The sequence below is a fragment of the Vicugna pacos genome, chromosome 13 (genome assembly GCF_048564905.1).
Source record: "Vicugna pacos chromosome 13, VicPac4, whole genome shotgun sequence".
Classification (NCBI taxonomy): domain Eukaryota; kingdom Metazoa; phylum Chordata; class Mammalia; order Artiodactyla; family Camelidae; genus Vicugna; species Vicugna pacos.
Window position 1 is genome coordinate 39,098,369 of NC_132999.1, and position 13,192 is coordinate 39,111,560.

Sequence of the window (13,192 nt, forward strand, 5' to 3'; positions counted from 1 at the left end):
CTCCAGGCATGGCCCCCCTGTCCCCTATCACCTGCAAAGGGGGCAGGGTGCCTGCCAGCCTCTCACAGGTCAGGTCTAGAGGCAGGGACCTTGGGTCCCAGGGGCTATGGAAGCTCCCACCTCTGCTTTCGGGAAAGGAGCCTACCAGAGCCAGGCAGCCTCAGGGCCACACCCTGGACCACCCGGGCCTGCCCTGTGGTCCAGTCTCTCTGTACCCAGGAAACTTTAATCCGATCTTTGACCAAACAGTTGCACTAAGAAAAGCCAACAGTGAACACAGCCTTGGGGGCCCCGAAGGTCTCCCTGGCCCCCTATCCCAAGGACAGGGCTCTCCAGGGGACCAGGGACCGGACAGCAGCACACAAGCCTGGAGGGCTCCCAGGCCAAGGCTGCCCCACCTGCCTGCAGGCATGGAGCTCCACTCCACCTGCCCGCATCGCTCCAGGGCCGCCTCCTGGTGCAGTCACAGGCTTTCCCCTCTGCAGCAGGGCTGCTGTGTGTCTGTGGCTCCACATCATCAGGGGCCTGCAGCTTCCTCGTGACTCTGACTTGTGAGACCTAAACTCCCCAAAGGGCTTCTCCCTGGGCCCTTCCAGTGTCCATTCCTATAGCCAACAACCTTCTGTCTCAGGGTCATCCCTGAGGGGAGCCTCTAATGGGTCCAGTGCATGTTTGTGGCAGGTGACGTCTCATAGCTCAAAGGTTAGTCTCTGGTTGATTAGTTGTTCAGTCAACTCTGGCCCATGGACTTGGGGCTAAAGCACAGCTGTGTAAGGACTGACCTTTGAGCAGGGCTGTGAGTGGGGCAGGCATGTCCTTGACCTGTATGGCGGAGGATTGGATCATAAGACTTGCTAATAGAAATGACATGTGTTTATGTATGGGCATGTATGCACACTCAGTATAAAACCACGTGTACATATTTGTGTGTACAAATGTGTGTATGCGTGTGCATCAGTGTTGCAACATTGGAGTGAAATGTACATGGAAGTGGGATGCTCCATACTAGTCTAAGAACCATAACAACGAGTGGTAATCATGCCCCTGTTGTTCAGTCTAAAAAATTCCACAGTGAAAGGAAATGAAGAGGTTCTACCACATTCTCATGTCTATGATGAAAGCTAGAAAATAACCTAAATGTCTAAAGATGAGATAACATCTAAATATTATGGTGTTTCTACTCAAAGGAATTTTATATACATTTTAAACGTTCATAGTGGAGACTTACTTTAACAGCTGGGGATATGTTTATGTGAAAGAACTGAGAAAAATACAGACCTCTTTGTTATGGTCACAATTTAAATTGACATATGACAACATCCAAGAAAAATGAAAATGATGTGGAATTGGGCAGAGAATTTATGGTTGATTTATTTTAACAGTTTCTTTATAGTTTTACTGCTTTGATAATTAAAAAAAAAAGAGGTCGATGGAAATACAAACAGGTACAGGAAGATTGTCTCATTGATGAAGTTGATTTTTCCCGGGATAATCAGTGTTTTTCCTGCATCCTCAGTCTTTAAGCAGCTGTGGGTAAAATCCAACTTTTACAGCATCTGTTCCTAGGCTGGGCCCTCAGTTATGTCCCTGCCTACAGCCTTTTCTCTCTCTTTATTTCCTTTCACCACCAACCCAATGGTTAAGAACTTAAATGGATAAGAACTTGGGCTCCAGTATTAGACCGAGGAGGTTGAACCCTGGCTCTGGGACTTGGGGCAAATGTCTCTGCCGCTGTCTGGAGACTCGTATGGGGCATCGGGAATGGTGAGCGCCCTGCCTTTGGGCTGTGAAAGTGCTTACTAATTCTTGGCAGCTGCTCCAACCAGCAGGTGTTACAGATCCTACTCTAATCCCCAGAAAGTATAGGGTAGAAGATAGAACTTGGGCCCCAGAGGTCAGGATGGAGGTGGGGACCCTGGTTCTGAGAGTCCCTGGCATTGGGGCTCTGGGCCATCACTGAGGGGCTCTGATGTTTCTCAGTGAATCATGGGGTCCATGGGGTCCAGGTCACTCTGAAGACAGAGATCATCATGTGAACTGAATGAAAGCTCACGAGGCCCCCTCCCCCATCCCCTAAAGACCTAACCCTGGGGGCTGAGGCTGGATGGGGGACTCTGGTCTTCAGAGGAGGAAACCGAGGCACAGTAGGTCCCTTGAGGCCTCAGTCTCTGCCCTCCTGGCCCATGGAGCCTAGGGAAGGAGGTCCCTGCTTTGTCCCCATGTGGGGCCCCCACCCTGAGTGACCAGCCTCTCTGCTCTCTCTGTCTCAGGGCACAGCGTGGATCCTGGCCTGGCTGGTCTGCTGGGGCGACGGGCACCGCGCTCCAGACAACCTTTCGTGGTCACCTTTTTCAGGGCGAGCCCCAGCCCTGTCCGAGCCCCTCGGGCAGTGAGGCCCCTGAAGAGGAGGCCGCCGAAAAGAACCAACGAGCTGCCGCCCCCCAACAAACTGCCAGGGATCTTCGGTGAGCCTGGGGACCAGTGGTGGGGACAGAACCTTCCTTGCCTTGGTGGGATCAAGCCAGTGGTCACCCCTCAGTCACCTTTCCTGACACACCTGTGCTCACTGCATCCTGGGGACCGGCCACTGTACCCTCTCTCAGGGTGAGTGTCTGCCCTCGAGTCCCTGCCTGTCCTGGCTCACTAGGCCTCACCTGGGTCTCCATCAGAGTCAGGTGTCCCCAGTAGCCCTTGGTGCTGACCCAGGTGCCCAGCAGGATCCAGGTGTTTATGTGAAGGTCTCCACCTCAGGATCAGGGACAAGCCTGACCCACCTCCTTTCTTTCATGGAGAGTCAGCCTTTGCTTGGCTTCAATGAGGCCACTTCTCCTGTGGAGTGAGTTTGGTAGGAGAGGTGGGGTGAGGTCAGGCGTGTCTCTGGAGGAAAGAAGAATGTGCTGCTGAATGGACAAGGGTCCCCAGGCTGTTTATGGGACCATCAGGAGGTCTATAGGCTGAAAGTCAGGGGAGGCTGGGCTGAGTGTGGGGTGATTGTAACCATAGGGAGCCATCTGGAGCCATCGAAGGTTCTTGAGCTGGGTCACAGCACCAGCAGAGCTGCAGGGATGGGCTTTATGAGACCAAATGGTTTAGTTTCCCCTCATTCATTCATTCAACAAACGTGCCCATCAGGGCATCCCCCGCCCTGGGAGCTCCCCGTGGTGGCTGCACAGAGCAGGACCCCAGCAAAGACCTTGCCCTGTCTGTCCCCCGCAGATGACGTCCACGGCTCCCATGGCCGGCAGGTGTGCCGCCGGCATGAGCTCTACGTCAGCTTCCAGGACCTTGGCTGGCTGGTAATTCTTACCTCTCCTTCTTCCCTGAGTGACAGTCCCCATCTGAAGATCACGAGTGTATGTCCAGGGGGGTTGGAATTATGAGGAATTTTCTTTTCTTTAATGTATTATTTTCTTCTGTGTTTTCCAAGTTTTCTAAAGGTAGCTTGTGTTGCTTTTACAGTGAAAATAGCTTTTTTGTAAAAACCATGCAAATGGAGACTGAATTCTCAACCACAAAAAAATAAGAGCTCAGCAGGGAAACTGAGGCCAGGGTGGACAGGGCCTCTGTGCCCTTGCTGTGACCGGCGGCGGGCTGGGGAGGATGATGCTGAGGGCTGATGCCGGGTAAAGGGTCAGAGCTCATGCCCGGCCCTGCCCGCTTTGGGTGGATGTCAGGCCTCTGGGGAGATGGCCTCGGGGAGGGGCCCGAGGGCGGGCTGATGGGGCCCTGAGGCGGAGGGAGGGTTAAGGGCAGGTGCTGGACCACGGGGCTGGGGAGGGGGCATGTGGATGGGACTCACCATCTCCTACTCCCCCCAACCCAGGATTGGGTCATCGCCCCCCAGGGCTACTCAGCCTATTACTGTGAAGGGGAGTGCTCCTTCCCGCTGGACTCCTGCATGAACGCCACCAACCACGCCATCCTGCAGTCCCTGGTGAGTACCGCGTCGGTCCTGCCTGGATGCCCAGGGGAGGGGGGCACTGAGGAGAGGGGCACGGACGCCAGGAGGTGATGGCAGCTCTGCTGGTGTCCGGGAGCTTCCTCTGCATGGGAACCTCCTTGCGTGCACGCGCAGTGAAAGCCCACACCTGCACGGAAACCAGCCCCACCTGAGCACATGTGCACCAGACACTGACAGGTGTGCACGCGTGCACATCTGCGCCCTCCACGTGCAGGGGGGACAGTCCCGAACATGCGGTGGGTGTGGACTTATAAAGGCCCGCCTGCTTGTGGTCAGAGGTGCACAGCACTCCTCTGCCTGTGCGCTCTGAGCGCACACGTGCACTGGTTCACGGGTGCGTTCAGCCTCCTGTGAGCGACATGCCCTCGGGTCAGGGCGGGTGGCCTGCGTGTGCGCTCTGCCCCCGCTTCCTGCAGGGGAGTCGCCGGGTGCCCTGTGCCCTTCTGGCTTTGGCTTCCTTGCCTCTTAACTTTCCTGTTGGCTTTGTCCTGGGTCCCTCCCGGCTCTCTGTTTCTACAGATTGTGCGGCTTTGGATGCCCCAGTGTTTGGGGCAACTTCAAAGGTTGAAAAATAGTTTCTAATAGGAATATTGTTGCTGCTGCTTATTGCTAAGTGTTTTAAGAGGATTCTTTTTTTTTGTTTTTAAAAACAGAGGCTTCTTTCTAGAACATTGGTCTAGACACTTCAGTTAGAGATTGTGCCAATGTGATGCCATAGAGTGAGAGTAAATGAATTAACAAAAGTGGCTTGGACTCCAAGATAATGCCTCCTTTTCCCAGTGGTCACGTGGGGTTGACCGTTGGAAGCCACCTTCCTTGGAGGAGCTCAGGTGATGCTAGCACCTGCCCCTCCCAGGGCTGCTCCCCTCCCTCTGCACCAGCCCCGCCCCTCAGCTCCCGGGGCTGTCAGTCAACAGGAGGGAGCGCTGGCCCTGTGCTGGGTGCTGGCAAGGCAGAGGCTGCCCTCTGGGGAGGCGGTCAGTGAACACATGAGCAAAGGAACCGTGGGCCCCGAAAGGAGGCTGGTGTGCAGGGCAAGGGGCCAGAGGGAGGTGACGGTGGGGGTGGGCAGGGCTCCCTCACACAGGGCCTGGGGGTCTCTCCTAACGGGGCAGGTAGTGGATTTTGTCCCAAGTAAACCGAGAAGCCAGTGTAGGGTTTCAGCAAAGCAGTACGTGATCTGACTTAGTCTCTAGAAGCATCTCTGGCGGCTGTGGGAGGACAGACCGTGGGGTGGAGGGTGGAGAAGGCAAGGAGGACCAGGGCGCCTGGCGGGGTGAGAAGTGGGCCAGGCAGCGTGGACGGTGGAGGCAGGAGGGGAGGGGCCCAGGGCCTGCAGGTGAGGGTTGAGAGACTGGGTGCTGGGGTGAGGGTCTGCCCCCGAGGACGAGGAGGGGAACAACGACGTTGTTGGGTTGGAGGAGGGACTGGAGGAAACCTGAGGTTCTGCTTCTGCCCCCACACGTGGGAGGCCATGTTGACCCCACGTGGAAGTCGGGCAGGTGGGTGGATGCAAGTCTAGAGTCTCTGAATCTGAGAGACGTCGCATGTGGTCTGAGTCCCGAGAACAGAAGAGATTGTCTGGGGAGACAGCAGACACAGGAGAGGAGGGCGAGGACTGGTGTCCTCCATGGAGAGGCCTGGGAAGGAAGAGCCTTGGTGGGGGGAGGGGGGAGGGATGGGGGTCGGGTGTCCTGAGAGGAAGCGAGTCCCTCCAGGCTCACTGTCTGCTGTTCCCCACATGGCAGCTGGGGGCCGCACTAAAGCACTGATATGACCACCTTGTTCTCAGTTGTGCCCTGTTATCCCTGCAAGAAAGTCTGAGCCCTTTGCCTGGTATGCAGGGGGGCCCCTTACTGGCTACCCTGCCAACCTCTCTGATGTCCTCCAGCCCACGTCCCAGTGCCCTCACCTCCCTGCCCGCACTCGGCCCCAGGATGTGCCCTGCGTTTCCCACCTCCCTGCCTGCGCCCCTGGGGGCCTCCTCAGCTCTGGGCCCTGGCAGCTCCTGCTCACCCTGCACACCTCACCTCTGTGGTCCTTCCCAGCCAGGGTCGCTCTCCAGCACTTGTGTCCCGGGCTCAGGGGGCCTTCTGTGACTGTTGCACCACTCCCCCCCGTGGGTCCTGGTTGTCTACTGGAATGTTCTGTTTCCCCTCCCCTCCTGCTGAGGATGACAGCAGGGACCACGTGGGGACATTTCTGTGCTCCTCACCCAGGCAGGGCTCACACAAGGTATGTGTTGGAGATACGTTTGTGTTGGAAGTGAGAAAAGTACCATTATACCCATTTGGCAGAGGAGAAAACTGAGGTCCACAGATGTATGATTTTTTATCCAAGGATATACGGCCAGTAAGTAACAGGACCTCTGAGTTGGTCTCCCACGTGGCTCAAAAGCGGATTGAATGGAATGGCACATTAGACTCCAAATCAATCTGTTTGGTGCAGATGGAACAAAAGGCCATCTCTCTTTTTGTCCCTCACCTGGGGAAGCTCTGGTCTAGGGGGGAGTCACAGAATAGCCACCCTCTGTGGTGCCAACTTTTCTCTCCAGGGTCCCAGTCCAGGAAAGGCCCTCCCTGGTTTCAAGGCACTTACAGGATTGGCGCAGGTGGGTGGTGTCGCCTGGTTTCTTTCACGTGGGCCTATGAAAGGCAAGCCCAGTTGCCGCATGCAGAGGCTGGGAAGTTGGGGAGCAGCACCCCCATGGCTCAGTGGGGCTGGACATCCCCACAGAGGCCTCAGCTCCCCTCAGGGGCCCGAGGCTCTAGGCCCCAAGCCAGCCCAGTGCCCGGCTAACGGTCCTGGAGACAGGCTGGCTCAGAGCTGGGGCTTCTAGGACAAGGCTGGGCCCGGGGACCGCATCAGCCAGGTTTATCCAAGCCCTGCTTAGCAGCTCCCAGGAGGGCCAGGGGGGCCCAGATGGATGGAAGCAGGTTCTCCTTTCTCTCTGGCCTCCGATGGGTGCAGGGCTATCGTTAGGGCCCTTCCAAGTGGGGCCCCACTGAAGAGTCCAGTATAAGTTTCAGCTCATCCTGCCAAGTCTCAGGATAAATATTTTGGTGGAGGCTGAAACAGCTCCCTCAATCAGGCTGTCTCTTGAGGGTAGAGCTGCTTGGAGGAGGGTAGTGGGATCCCCACGCTGGGTCCCAGTCGTGCCGCAGCATCGGCCACGTGGCCCGGCCTCTGTGCCTCAGCTGTCACCTGCCGAGAACAATACCTGCCTAGAAGCCTGGGCGTGAGCAGGTGTAGTGTGAACGTTCTCCGACGCACAGTCCAGAGGGGCAGACAGACCTTCAACAGCTAATGCCGATGAGACACGATCAGGGACGTTAAGAAGCACAGAAAAGACAGAGGAGCAGGGGAGCTCCAGGGGGCGGTGCTGCAGGGGCACCAGGAAGGAGGACTGGGCACATGTGCTGGGTCCAGTGGGGTCAGGGTTGTCCCGTCTTGGGGGGAGGGGTGTGGCAGGGAGCCAGCAGGTGCCCAGGCTGGGCCTGAGGGCAGAGGGGCAGGGTTCCCGCCAGCACCGGCCCTGCTGCAGGTGGAGGCGGACCCAGGGAGTGGGGAGCGGCCGGAGCCCCAGGCAGAGCTGGGGGCTGGGCCTAGGGGTCCCGGGAGAAGCCCCTGGTTCTCACGCCTCTGCCGGCCGCCCCCTCCCCGGCCAGGTGCACCTGATGAAGCCGGACGTGGTCCCCAAGGCGTGCTGCGCGCCCACCAAGCTGAGCGCCACCTCCGTGCTGTACTACGACAGCAGCAACAACGTCATCCTGCGCAAGCACCGCAACATGGTGGTCCGGGCCTGCGGCTGCCACTGACCAGCCCGCACCCGCCCCAGGCACTAAGCCCCCTCGGCGGGGACCTCCGACGCTGTCACAGCTCAGCAGGGGCTGCGACGAGGGCCCTCCCTTCCCTCCCTGCCCACCTCCGGCCAGCCAGCCATCTCCAGGCCCCTCTGCCCTGCCTGAGGTCAGGATAGACTTCTGGCCTCCAGTCCTGCTGGTCTGAGTCATCAAGCAGGGTTCTTCCCCAGCCGCCTTGGAGGCATCCTCTGGCATTGGCACAAAGTTGTGTCTGAGGACCATGCCTGTCTGTTGCTGGCTCAGCTGTGGGCAGACGTGGGATGAACTGAGAGGCACCTAGAGCCCAGGATGGCCACCTTCGGCCCTTCACTGGCCATGATGGGGTTTGGGGATGTGTAGATGGGTCCTGGTCCATCTCCGGTTGCCTGCCCTTCCCTTGCAAAACGGGGCAGTTCTAGGCACTTCTGTTGAAGTGTGGAGTCACACTCAGTGTTCTCTATTTGGGGATCTGAATTACCAAACTGCTGGCCACAAGGAGGCATGTGAGTCACCTCCAGAAAGAGCTGAACGAACAACATGATTTAGGGCTAAGGCCAATGGCACTTATCTTCCCTGACTTCCTGCCTTGATCTGCCTCTGCTGTCTAGGGGAAGACATGCAGTGCACAGACACTTTGGAAAAACAAAAAAATCTTGGGGGCTTCATTGACCCCATCTATCTGTCACCATGTTGAACCATTAGGAGTTCAGCTCTGTGGAAAAGTCCTCTTTTTGCTGAGACAAGTATGGTAGATACGTCAGGTGGCCTGGGATGACAGTACCCAGCACAGGTGACATAGTTTCTGTTCCTTGTCTGCATGGCAATCATCAATAACCAACCCTGATATTTCTTTCAAATCTGGATAGAATTCCAGCCACTGCCAACAAATTAGAGTTGTCACGTGAAGTGAAAACCATCTACCATCTTCTGCTAAGGAGTGAGCCACTCCACCCAGGGTGGCACATCTGGACACTGGGCCGCCTGTGGCCAGGTGTGGGGTGAGGGTAGGGCTTATCAGTACCGGCCTGTGTCCAGGAGTTGTCAAAAACAGCCTGCTCACCCAAGTCTGCATCACCCCGTGTGCCCAGGAGCCCAGTCCTGTTCCTTGGGACCTGTCCCAGGGGAGTGACAGGTGGCAATTAGGCTGAGCTGGGTGGGGCGGTTCCCGGAAACCACTATTCTTGGAGCAGCCACCAGCAGTTGGAGTGTTTGTTTGATTAGACTTGCCAGGTCTGTAATTTACCTGCTGGAGCAGACAGAGTCCAGCTGCCTGAACCCTGAAATACCATGTTATTAGAAGTAGATCCTGGGCCCGCCCAACCCACAGGCACAGCCCAGGACGCGCATCCCTGGAATTCACTGCACCCTGAGGAGGGGCTCTGGAAATGCAGGTCTGGCAGCAGGGGTGGAGGCTGGGGCCATGCTGCAGGACAGCAGCCCCTCCACCTGGACCTGGGAGGGCTCCGGGAGCGAGTGCAGAGGAAGAGACCCTACCCATGTGCATAGGAAGGTGGTGAGCTCGCCGTCAGTGTAGGCATCTAAGCTCTGACCTAGATGTTGGGAGACAAGACTTGCCATTGGCTTCCTCCTCCGGGCCTCATTTCCCATCTGTAACATGAAGCATGCATGTTTTGATCTGCAAAGGGCCTTCAGTCAAGGCACCTGAACCTGTCAACTCTGTCCCGCACAGCCCAGAGGCAGCCAGTAACCCTGAGAGCAGAGCCCAGGTGGTCATTGTGAAATCAGCTGGCACATAATATGGAACCTGTTTGCTGTTCTAGGACTTTTCTAACAGTTCTCTCTTCCCAACATCATGGGTTGACATTTAGGTAATTTTAAATCTTAAATTAGCCAATTATCTTGACAACTCATTTTTTACTTCACCTGGTATCTTTAGGCCGAGCCAATGCCTGGCTTAGTTAGGGGAACACCAGGAATGTCTGTCATGTTACCCAGAGCTTGACAGTTGTGGAGTACACCTCACCTGCCAATCAGGCTGTGCACAGCAGGAATGACTAGGAGCTGCAATCCTCCTTCACGCAGAACAACTGAAAAATAGTACGTTATCACCCGTCTATCTGGCTGGCAGACTTCCAGCAACTTTTGCCATCCAGTCAGCAAGTGAAATCAAACAGGAAAAGCCCTGAGCAGTGGAACAGTTGTGAACGGAATCAAAGCCCATGCATTTCACTCCAAGAGTTATCCGTCTGCTGCGCCAAGTACTGTGGCTATGTTACACAGGCCATTTCCCTCGTGGCATGTTTATCTGGTGCACCAGATGGGAAGGATAAATAAGGGTGGTCAGTTCAGCCCCACTGACAGCAATGAGAAATCAATGACAGTTGACAGGCAAGAAGGACGCATGGGAAAGAAAACTAAGGCGAAATGCACAACAGTCTTAGTATTTGCAGGGCAATCCTGGCCTCAAGACCAAGTCATCATAATGTCTGGTTCACTGTCTTCAAACTAAGGTAGGAAAGTAACATGTTCTGGAAAAAAACCCTTAAATAGAAAAAGAGGCAGCACAGTAAGAGTACAGATTTTTGTAGCAAATGGATTTGAATCCTGGTTCTTCCTCTGTAGAGCAGGATATTGGCTCTTTCCTTCCAAGCTACTATAAAGATCATATATGTACACAAACATTTAGGATGTCTGGCATATAAATGCTTAACAACTGGTACCTGTTGGTATTATTACAAATGAGTTTGCTAATTTTGAGCCCCTTCCATGCTTGTCCACTAAACCTCCTCCTCCCAGAATGTGTTCTGTGGGTGAGTGTTTTATTTCAGAGCTGTACTTTTTCCTAAAAAAACTACACACTGCAATCCTCTGTGGGCGGGACTTGTGTTCTCACCTGCTTTAAAGGCCGGGGGGCAAATGCCCAGTTATGTTGCCGGCAGTGGCCGTGGCCATGACACTGCTCTGTGTTCCCAGAGACATGGGAACTCCAGCAGCCTGCTGAGGGTGCTTAGCACCGCCGGGTGCCCTTTTTGCAGCTTAAACAAGGAGCTATCCATTCCCAGTTTTATTCCTCATGGGGAGGCCTTATGCAAGCACTTGACCCACTTTTTAAAAAATGTGTTTTTCATTTATTACAAAAATAATGCAGTTTTGCATGGAGGGTATAGCTCAGTGGTAAAGCACGAGCTTGGCATGCACAAGGTCCTGAGTTCAATCCCCAGTTACCTCCACTGGAAAAAAAAAATGCTGTTTTGGAGGAAAGTTTGGAAAAGACAAAAAATAAAATACAACTGAAATCACCATAATCCTACAAGTCAGATAAACACACTATTAATATTCTGATGAATTTATGTCTAGGCTTTTTTCTTAAGATACTCATAAAAATACAGATGTTTACATATTATACGTAGGTATTTGCACAAAATCAGGATCATACTGCATTGTATACACTGCTTTAGATGTGCTCTTCCCACTTTATTACATGGTGAAATTTTCCATTAGAAAATATTTTTTGAAAACATGGCTCTCTAGTTTTCCATCACCTGAACGCTACGAGACTGTTTTCACCACTTAAAAAGTAGGCCCCACAATCTCTTTCTCATGCCGGCAGCACCTCAGGCACGCGGGCTGCGAGAAACTCCAGCAGCCACAGCACTGGCCCCAGGGCCACACTCCCAGTTCTCTTCCTCTGTGTGGCCACCACAGGGCCAGCACACAGATGGGGGCCAATCCTGAAGGAGCTAGTAGGGGGATGCGTGGCAAAATCGAGCCCCAGGTTCTCAGACCTGGTGCTGGAGCAACAGGAACGTGGCCCGGGATGCCAGGCAGTCCCTTCAGGCTGCAGCAAAAGCCCCATAGCGCCCCAGGGTTCACTTCCCACAGACCAGAGTCCTCCCGAACAACAGGGGTCAGTGTTGCGCTGTGAGTAGCTGGACTAGGTGACCAGGCCGCTGCTCTCCAGATTCTGGGCCCCTCTCCTGCCTGGCAGAGTAGGGCCCCATCTTCTGTCTCCCAACAAGGGTCCAGACCAATTATGGGGACCATGACTGTCCCCGCCCCAGGCCTTGGGCCGTCCTGCTATAGACTGAGGCTAGAGCCAGGAAACCTCCCAAGACTCCATTACAACTTGTGGGGAGTCAGCCAAGCTTCCAAACCTCCCTCTGCCATATCATCCTGGGTGACCTGTGCAGTCATGTCACCTGAGCCTGGGCTGACCTCTGTACAGGGTTCTGGTATGGAAACTGAGATAACACCTGTGGACACCCAGAGTGGCACTGGGAAGGCCACTGGCACCGCTAACTCCAAATCTGCTGAGCTTTCCAACCTGCTTGCTGGTCTCCACCTCCCTAGGCTATCGGGGAAAAGCAGAAAGCGACAAGGTCAAGGTCATCACCACGAGTCCATCCTCTCTTGGGGGGCTGGTTGTGCTGAATTCTTCATACACATCCTGTCTTGGCTCTTGTATAAGCCCTGACATCACTGCTTCACTAAAGCCTCCCCTAACACATGTGACTGATCTGTGAAGGCCACCGTCTGTGCTCATGGGGCACCTAAGCCTCAAGGGAGGGTCTCTTTTGGCAGCTCCATAAGGAACAGTAACTATGTGGTACATCCCAGGCATAAGGAGTCAGAAACCTGGCCAACTGCAGCAGAGGGAGCTCAGCTGAGGGCTAGATCCATTGGCACATGGGAGCCAGAGCTTGGCCAGAGGCCATCATCCCTCAGCAGGTGCTATCCTGGGTCACCAGGGCCAGGAGGCAGCAGGTCACTCCTGCCTCATCCAGATTTCTACTCAAGATAGAAAAGCCCAGCCCAGTGGACTCTCAATGATCTGAGTGACCCAATCTGCAGAAAGCTGTCTAGTGGCTAAAGGGCTCAGTTCCTGCTCAGTTTTCAGCAGGTCTGGGTTTCTCTGAGGCCACCTGGCTGACCAGTCCATGGAGGGGGAGCAGAGAGAAGCCAGCCCAACTTGAGCTCCAGGCAGTGGCTACACTCAGGGACCAGACTGTGAGCTCAGTGTGGGTGGGACCATGTGCCTCATCAGTGGTCAACAAACTTTCTGCAAAGGTTCAGATGGTAAATATTTTAGGCTTTGGGACTGTGTTGGTTAATTTTATATGTCAACAGGCTAGGCCATGGTATCCACTTTTTAGCCAAACACCACTCTAAATGCTACAGTGAAGGTACTTTTCAGATGTGAGGGACATTTAAATCAGTAGACTTGGAGTAAAGCACCTGATGCTCTATAATGTGGGTCAGCCTCATCCAATCAGTTGAAGACCTTAAGAAAGACTGCGGTCACCTGAGGGAAGAGGAATTCTGCCTCCAGACGGCCTCTGGACTCAAGCTTCAACATCAACTATTTCCTGGGGCTCCAGCCTGCAGGCCTGCCCCACTGATGTTAGACTTGTCAGCCCCCACAACTGCA

The 13,192-nt window shown here is 54.7% G+C and overlaps 1 protein-coding gene across 1 annotated transcript in view; it reads left to right on the forward strand.

Moving 5' to 3' along the window:
- BMP8B (bone morphogenetic protein 8b) overlaps window positions 1–11,286 on the forward strand; it is a 29,826-nt gene extending 18,540 nt beyond the window's left edge. Inside the window, exons 4-7 of the mRNA XM_072974696.1 lie at window positions 2,271–2,465; window positions 3,217–3,296; window positions 3,824–3,934; window positions 7,630–11,286. Coding sequence (XP_072830797.1) covers window positions 2,271–2,465; window positions 3,217–3,296; window positions 3,824–3,934; window positions 7,630–7,779 — 536 coding nt within the window. The 3' untranslated portion in view covers window positions 7,780–11,286. The remainder of the gene's footprint in view (window positions 1–2,270; window positions 2,466–3,216; window positions 3,297–3,823; window positions 3,935–7,629) is intronic.
- Window positions 11,287–13,192: the final 1,906 nt, after the last annotated feature.